A 9,523-nucleotide genomic window follows, 5' to 3' on the forward strand; every position below is an offset into this window, starting at 1 on the left:
CGAAATGTTGTATTTTAGCTTTACATCGTTAAACAACGTTGCCAACTTGGCGAGGTTAGTGGTTAGTGTGTTGAAACTACGAATACAAAGGTTCGTAGTTCATGGCCCGTTGCAGCAAAAACGCGCTTCTGAATTTGAAAACGTGGGTGTGCTGTAAGAATGACTGATCCCACTATTCGGTCAGACACGAGTAGCCAAAGAGTTGGCGGTAGGTGCTGCTGACTAGCTGCCTTTCCTCTAGTCTAGTGCAATGGTCGGAAGTTGACCATGAATCAAGTATATACTGTAGGTGCCAAACATATCGCCACGACTCGCATTTGCGGCGACACGCTACAGTCTTAGAATATGCAAGTCGGTCTTGTATTAAAGTATTATCAACCCTCTGTAATGTCAAGTTTGCAGAGTACCATGTATGTGGCTATTGTACTAGTATTATAAAGTGTTGTGTAGAGTAGCATGATGTAAAAGAAAAATGTAGTGTTGTATATAATTTAATAGAATAACTTGGTGTTGTGTAGGTAGTGTAGCATGACGTAAAACCCCAGTGAAGTGTCCTGTCATGTACTGTAATAATAGTGTAATCATTGCAATGTTTTCTTTTTGTGCACAATAGTGTAAAATAATCGTGTAATATTGTGTGGTGTAGCATAATGAAAAAAATAATGAATAATGTGGTTTGATGTAGATTACCATAATATAAGTTAATTAAATATGTTGAGTAGTATAGCATAAGGAAAAAAAACAGTTATCTAGCGTTGTCTACTATATCTTATTGTTAAAGTAGTGTATTGTTGTTTAACGTAATGGAAAACAATAGAGTATTATAGCATAATGTATAAGAATAATGTGCGTATAATGTAACAGCGTATTAGGTATTTCTTTTAATGTGTGAAATAATATTACTCGAGTATAAATATGGTCGTTTTTACGAGACAGAGAAAAGAGACCAATAGTTTAAGATATATTTTACTTAAAATAGTAAAGCGTGTATATTATTGATTCATTTTTACAAGAATTATGAGCAAAACTGTGCTTACAACAACCTACTCTTTTCTATGTTTGTTCTTAAAATATCCTATTTCACTTAACAGGTTAACAAAAATATTGTTAACTAACTGAAGTTTTGTAAATTCATGATTAATGAAAGGTTGTCTTAGGACATGAAAAGTTACTTCTCTTATATGTAATTGTAAAAAACGCAAAAACTCCCATGAAAACAGCAAAACACGAAATGTGAAACCGCAAGTTTGCATGTATTTCCGCATGGACCTAACAAACCTTCATGCTGAATTTGCCGAAGATCTATCAACAGGGGGCGAAGTGTGTGGTAAAAAAAAAAAAAACTCGTAAAAACTCTCATCAAAACCGCAAAATGCAAAGTGCAAAACTGAAAATTTGTATGTATCTCCCCATAGATCCAATGAACCTTCATGCCAAAATTGGTGAAGGTCCATCAACAGGGTGCGAAGTAGTGGTAAAAACCGCAAAACGAAAATTGCAAAACTGAAAATTTTTATGTACCCCCTCATGAACCTCCATACTAATTTTGGTGAAGATCCATTGACGCCCTGCGAAGTAATTACATGAACATAGAACAGTCAGTACTATTATATTGATGTAGATTTGAAATGATTTTTCTTAAGATATCACCAACTGCTTTTTAAATGAATAATAGATATAGAACATAATAAATATAAAAATTAAAAGACACCGTTGTTTGAACTTACAGGTAGCGGATGATAAATATTATTGTCTCATAAGATCTTCTAAGTCATACTTAATCCATAGGACGATCTGATATCACAACGAAGTAGTTTCATTGTTCGTTCAATAACTTTTCGATATATAAATATTAGAGATTGAAAACACCTCAAATATAGATATTAGGAATAAAATTCAGAACTTTTAAGTAACAAATTGAATTATAATAATAATATATACAATTCTAAATAAAGAAGAAAAATGAAAAAAGCGGACTAGGTTTTAAATGACGACACTTTATAAGCAAAACAAAATACGTTAAAGAAAACCTGATTAATTATTGAATGGAAGTAGTAAAAACAACACAACAAAGTATTTTATAAATAACAGAGAATGCCTTGGAGATAACATTATAAAAGATATATATAATAAAGAATACTTAGAAATACAATTCAAAAATAAAAAAATAGATTTGTGCAGGAATATTAGAATAAGTAAAGTTCACTGCTGTGAAGGCTTCTCTAAAGTCTCCTAATGTTTTGTTTCTTTTAACTTAAGATTGCCAACACCTTCAAGAACCTCTTTTACTAGTATTTCCGAACATTCAGGCCTCAGAGATAATGCTACCTGTATTCCAGTACCATCTGTCACTAAAAAAACTGATAATTATACGGAGAGAGGTCGTAATGTGACTTTGGCAGAAAGTCGAATGATGCTCGATAAAGCAGGTAAGAATTTATTAGATTTAAAATTGTATTTGTTTTTTATAAAGATAAATTGTTCTACAATGAATATTGCTAATTAATTATCAAAATATTGGATGAAAACTATTAATTAAGTGATATGTAATTCTGATTTTTATCATCACCTATGCTATAAGTTAACAAAGTACTTTATGTTGTTCAAATGCTATACTTCACAAATTTAAATACTAAATGATTACATTTTTTCACATTTTAAAGGGTACATTTACACACTTTACAGATAGTAAAGCGCTAAAACCAAAACAAAAATCCACAGTGAATCTTCAAACAAAATCAGTAAATTTTCAATGTGTTGTAACTGCAATGTAATGAATCTATTTCAACGTTCTCGTGTTATGGGATACAAGTCAGAGCTATCGCCATCTGTTGACAATTTATGAAAATTATATGTCTTATGAAGACAAAAGCGGTTGAGAGTTTGGTTTGGATGTTTTGAATTTCGTGCAAAAGTTACACGAGGGTTATCTACGCTAGCCGTCCCTAATTTATCAGGGATAGACTAGAGGGAAAGCAGCTAATCAACACCACCAACCGCCAACTCTTGGACTATTTCACGAACGAATAATGTGATTGACCGTCACATTATAACTCCCACACGGCTGAAAGGGCGAGCATGTTCGGTGTGACGGGGACTGGAACTCGCGACCGCAGATTGCGAGTCGAGCGCCCTTGTCAACAGTCCATGCTTGGCCCACGGTTGAGATAATAATGAAACACACGCACGTGCATATATATATATATATATATAAATTTCACGATTCAACCGAACTTCCAGAATGTACTTATTCCATCATCAGCGAAGTCTGAAAATATGATGTACTGATACATAAGTGCAAATAAGATAAAGTCCGTAATGATATTGGAAAATATGAAGCTTAGAAAACACTGAGAAGGAACGAGCAACATGTAGTTAACACATAAACCATGAATTAAACAATCAAAGCATTAAACTTACTAAACAATATAGAAAACATTAAAAAATACAAACATAAAATAAATGCTGATACATCAATCGCAGTTTGTAATACATAAATTACAGATTACTAAAATTATTAAAACAGTTTTAGTTAGAAAGATATTCTTTGCAATAAGAAGAATTTTTTATATGAAGTTCAATGCTGATAAAATCATTGATTGATATGTTATGACCAGATTTTTTCCCCCTAATAGTATTGCTGAATGACAGGGTATTATTAGATAAAGACCAGTTCTACTCTATAAACATAAGAGCTCATAAATTCTATCCTTCTGACAGGGTATTACTAGGTAAAGACCAATTCTACTCTATAAATCTAAGTGCTCATAAATTCTAGCTTTTTGACAGGGTATTACTAAGAAAAGACCAATTCTACTCTATAAACCTAAGAGCTCATAACTTCTATCCTTCTGGCAGGGTATTACTAGGAAAAGACCAGTTCTATTCTATAGACCTAAGTGCTCATAAATCGTAGCTTACAAATTGCGTAATAACAAGTTGTAAGGACGTTAAAATACAACTGAAACTTGTTAATTTTAAGAACAAAACTTTCTTAGTAGTTCACCAAGTAAACGACATTACTGATGCTTGAACAAAAAAGTATTAGTGCACCGTTCAGAATTAATTTAAAGATTTTGTGTAGAAAAGTGAAAAAATTACCATTTAAAAGGTTTCAGTTTTATCTGTTTTGATTATTCTTAAAGTCTCTCATACTAATTTCTTTTATATAACCTTTGCTGATTAGCTATTTTAATCAAGAAACCTTAGTGCAATTGTAGAACGTGATGTGAAATAAGTTGGTTTTAAGATGTTGATAATTTTACATACGAGTAGGCATTTATTCGTTTTGTAAGACAGGTGGATGGACGGACAGACAGAGAGATAGTTAACTAGTATTTGATTATTTTCACGCTGAACGGTGCCATATGGGCTACGTGGACAGGCCTTAAAATTTTAAATTTTATCTGTGCAAAAATATAATAATACTCGCGTTCTACCCTTTGGAGCCATGGGTGTGTTATAAGAGTGACGGCCAAATTCCACTATTCGATTAAAGTAGCCCATCAGTTCAAAATTAGGGACGACTAGCGGACATAGTCCTAGAATAGCTGTGTGAAAATATCAGAACAAATCAAACTCTTATATATCCGACATGTGTGTTTGTGTATTATTGAAGAATAAGGCCACAAGTTAAACAAGAATAAATGTACCTGTTGCCACTTTCTGTTTGTATATGTTTTGAATTAATCAGTAATTATCTAGCCAGGAGATCATGATGTACTTTATTATGTTGCAGCTCAACAAACTGGAATTGACCGTGACAACGGGTAGCTTAGCATGAACCTTCGGATTCAAAGTCTTGAACGTTAACAACTTGGCCACGCCCGGCCATGATATAAGAGTAAATTGTAAACAGAATTACGTGTTTCAGTTTCTTCTCAAACTATGAGTTTGTTATAAGTTTTGAATTACCTTAATTTATTTGTCTATGTTATCATGTTTGCCAGTATTAATACAGCGTTCTCCTCACAAAGCAGGTAACGAAGCCTAACACATTTTATAATGGGTTTTAGATAAGAAGTTATAAAGAAACAACAGAGCGGACAAGTTCAAGTAGTTATTTTTTTTTTACAATCATTAACAGCTTTTATCAGATTACTTTAGTTCATATACGTGTGTATACGTTTTATTTATCAACTTCATGTTTTGTAGCGTTATTCGATATATTTGTTTTGTGAAAAACCTTCATTAATAGATCTTTTCCTGGGAAGTAGGTAATATTGTATATGTATTAATTATAATTTTTACATGCTTGTTTGTGCTGAACAGGTACACAATTTTATGGATCGATTGACGTCAGTAGAAAATAATTATTGTTAAACGCAATTTTACTACATTTGTGATCTTGTAGGTTGACAAGTTAAAACTAATCTTACTAGCAGTAGTTAGGGGTTAACTCTCTAGTTTTCGGTTGATAAGAATGGTTGAATTTCGACACTTCGTTGAAACATAAAAAATACTAGTGCAGACTACTGCTAGTGACGACATATCTTGGGTGGACTGTCAAGCTTTACAGATACAAAGTTTGCATTGAGAAGCTTATAAAAGCTCTGTTTGTAATAATAACGAATATTGATTATCTCCACTTCCTAGATAATGCAAAGCTCCCTAATTATCAAAGTGAAATATAAACATTAATGTTTTGAACACCGTAGCTGTTATATACACTAATTGAGAGTTACCGATAAGGAAAAATAAAGTGTATAAAGGACAATGTTAGATAATGTTTTCCTTTCTTATTAAATCCCTAATAACCTCATTAGATACTGATTGCATATCCTTCTTTGTGGAAGGTACTAATTTACTTATTTAATCTAATTAAGTACTTTCGTCTTTAAATTCAAAACGAAAAGTGCATAAAAAAGTGGAAATGTGCTTTACTTCAGGATGTGTTTTATCTTCTTTCTCTGACAAAAATCCTAAAACAAGATAGCCCTTTTACTCCGTCAGACATGTTTCAGATACTAGACCAGAAATTACGGTAATTGAGCCAGCCAACTTTGGGTCTTGCAACCCACAAATCTATATAAAAAAAGTGGATATGTATCTTATTTCAAGGGATTTTTGTATCCTCCTTCTCGTGTAAAAATCCTAGAACAAAACAGCCCATGTACACCGTCGGACACTTTCCAGTCACCATACCAAAAAGTACAGAAATTGAGGGAATCAACTCTGGGTGATGGATGCTAACACACACACACATACATAATGGATCATCTTTATACTAAGAAGACACAGGCCTGCGGATTTAAACTTCATAAAAGTTGTGTTGGTTTTAATAACGGATTTTCTATAATTCAACTACGCAGATTTCAAAAACAATATTCCTTTTTTTCTATCACGTAAGGAGTTTTTTAGAAATCGGGAAGAAAAAAACGCTCACTTAGATGAAATTATTATTTCGTTTACCACAATGAACATTTTTTATTATTATGTTTGTTAACAAAAATACAAACAAACTAAAGAAAAGGGGAGAACATTGATGTCAAACGAATATGCAACCTCATTCGTCCTGATTTTTTTGTGTGTGAAATCTAAGTCTTTTAGTCTCAAAACTACGTGTTGTGGTCCTTCTTTTATGTAATGCGTTATGACGTTTGGTGAAAAATCTATGCGTGATGGATAAAAATGTATATCATTTTCGTATTCAGCGTACAGGAATTACTGTAGAACATGTACAAATTTCAAGAAAATAAAACCATCTCAGGCCTGTGTTATTGTAGTGAATTGTTACAACAGCAGCATTAGATGTGAGAAAACAAACTGAAAAATTATCGTCACTTAACTTCGAACTTAAACTTATCTTAATAGAACAGTTATTAAAGACTGAAGTGTAATTCGTTTTATATAGATGTGTCTATATATTTCTTTATTAACTAATAAATCTAGACACAAAATAGAAAGGGTATTAATCTATATGTTCTCATATATTTTGTATTTAACAACTCAGAAACTTGCTTTTGGTTTTCTGTATATATGTTTACTTAAATCTAGCCTTCCAGAAAACTACTAACAAATATCCACCTCCTACAACGTACTGCATTTCATATATATAGCTATTTAAATATGCGGTGGTATCCGTTCTTGAAGGCTAAAGAGAAAATAGAACAACAAAGTCCAAAAAAAGGGTTTAATCTAATGAAGCTAATATGTTTTTATATATAAAGCTTCCTAGTGGCATAGCGGTATGTCTGCGGACTTATAACACTAGAAACCGGGTTTCGATACCCGTGGAGGCCAGAGCACAGATAGCCCTTTGTGTAGCTTTATACTTAACTTCAAACAATCAAACAAAATGTTTGTAGACATAATATTTGTTTTCTTGGTAAACAGGTAACGTGTGCTATTTCAGTTCCTTTAAAGAAACACACGTACAGAATCTAGTAAGGGTACAGTTGAATGGTAATAGCGCGAGCTAGTGTTACTCTCGATAGGAACAGTATGAAGCCTAATATTTTGATACCTGCGTTAATAAATCGTTGTAGATTGCAGGAGTACCTAGCCAAGTACACGCTCAGCAGCATCAATAATGTTGTTATATATATATACATATAGAACTTGTGTTGTTAGTATTTCTATATGCTTTCAAGAGTTAGTAGTTGTTGAAGGGTGAACAGGTTAAGAATTGAAGAGACATGCAGCAACTGTTACATGTGCGAACTACACACACGAAGTATATGAATCGATTTCTAGGTTTGGGTTTGTAAGAGACATGCAGCAATTGTTATATGTGAGAACTACACACACGAAGTATATGAATCGATTTCTAGGTTTACAAACCCAAGAGACATGCAACAATTGTTATATGTTAGAACTACACACACGAAATATATGAATCGATTTCTAGGTTTACAAACCCAAGAGACATGCAGCAATTATTACATGTGAGAACTACACACACGAAATATATGAATCGATTTCTAGGTTTACAAACCCAGACATCTGGGATATGCCATTCATGCTGTTCACATAATTGTAAATATTTACAAAATTTATCTTCAAGTTTGTAAAGAAGGTGTTTTATTTGAATCCTGCATGTACGTTGTGGTAAATAGAGGTTTGAAGTGACTAAAACTGAGCAGTAACCAGGTGTATTAAACCATAGTATTATAATTATATATACGCACCAGAATAAGTCCAACTTACTTCATATACTCTCAGTAAGTGAACGCAACTGTATTTATTTAATTAAAATTAAATTAATTAGGTGTATATTTTTTTTGGTTGTGAAAAGCAAAGTGTCGAAACAAACGTATATTTTTTCGTTGGGTCATACACAAGTGCCGAAAAACACATTTCAAAATGAACAAATAATTTTGCGTGTTCATTTTTTAAAATTCGTATTCATATTTTGTACATTCTAATTAATATCTATTTGTGTGTACTAGCTTGAAGTACACAATAAAGCGTACATAGAAAGAGGGGATATTGAAGAATACAAACGGCTTGGATTGCGCAAGATCTAAAAGGAATAAACTCGGCGAGTTTCAATTGCTGCTTTCATTTTTCCGTTCGGTAATTTATTTGTAGAATACTTTTTTGGATTACAAACAAAGTGAAGGGTGATATTTTATTCGTTTTTGTTAGTTTGTTGTTGTTGTTATTATTATATATTCTTCATTGTGATAATAAAATAGATAAAAAAGCACCGTATTAATGACTGTACGTTGGAACTAAATAGTGCAATATCAATGTCCACGAATAATTAGGGCATAAAAGCCATGTGACGTTTATACAATTCTTATAACTTTATGTATGTTTGTCCACTGATGTAGAAAATGTATAAAACTTAAAATTTCGTTTGAGAACGCACAGGCTGAACGTGGTATTTCACGACCAATCAAAGTTCGCGTTTAATGCGTTACACGTTGCTAAGATACGAAACCTTTGAAAGGCTTTGCATTGAGTCTTGACAATGTTTTAATAGGAATGATGCAATTTATGAATTTAGGCATATAAAGTAATACTGTAGAATAGTATTATGGTCGAACATTGCCAGTTTTCCATGTGAGGTACCAGCGTCATAGCTGTGAGCTGTAACCATGTCATTATAGTCTGGTATGAGCCACTTTTGTAACTTGTGACGAGAAAGAAGCATGTATGCTAACCACGAGTAGTTTTAGGAGCCCCCGAGCAGTACAGCGGTATGTCTGCGGACTTATACCGCTAGAAACCGGGTCAGAGCACAGATAGCCCTTTGTGTAGCTTTGTGCTTAACAACAAGAAGTTTTAGGAAATTCAGCGTTCACACTAGATGAAAAAATAAGCAAAGAATAAAAATTATTTTTCTGACAGAGATGAAATCAGTAAATGGAGATCACTGATTCCAGGATCTGGATTAGTTCCGAAAGGTTGAAAGTGTTTAGATTAGCAATCCAATAAGCTTCTTTTATTTCTCTATCTTCTTTAGTTTTGAATCCTGTTTCAATGCCGATGAGAGTAACATCTTTAATGGAATGACCGGGATTGGTTAAAGTGTTGAGCAACGAGGGAGATTCTTTTTCGGTGTTAATAGAAGATT

General features: G+C 32.9%; 1 protein-coding gene across 1 annotated transcript in view; it reads left to right on the forward strand.

Annotated features, from left to right (window-relative positions):
• Positions 1 to 345: 345 nt before the first annotated feature.
• The window catches only part of LOC106460079, an 83,412-nt gene continuing 74,234 nt past the window's right edge, over positions 346 to 9,523 (forward strand). The window contains exons 1-2 of the mRNA XM_022386697.1: positions 346 to 410; positions 2,260 to 2,429. Of these exons, the coding sequence (XP_022242405.1) occupies positions 346 to 410; positions 2,260 to 2,429 (235 nt within the window). The remainder of the gene's footprint in view (positions 411 to 2,259; positions 2,430 to 9,523) is intronic.

The sequence above is a fragment of the Limulus polyphemus genome, unplaced genomic scaffold (assembly GCF_000517525.1).
Source record: "Limulus polyphemus unplaced genomic scaffold, Limulus_polyphemus-2.1.2 Scaffold704, whole genome shotgun sequence".
Taxonomy (NCBI): Eukaryota; Metazoa; Arthropoda; class Merostomata; order Xiphosura; family Limulidae; genus Limulus; species Limulus polyphemus.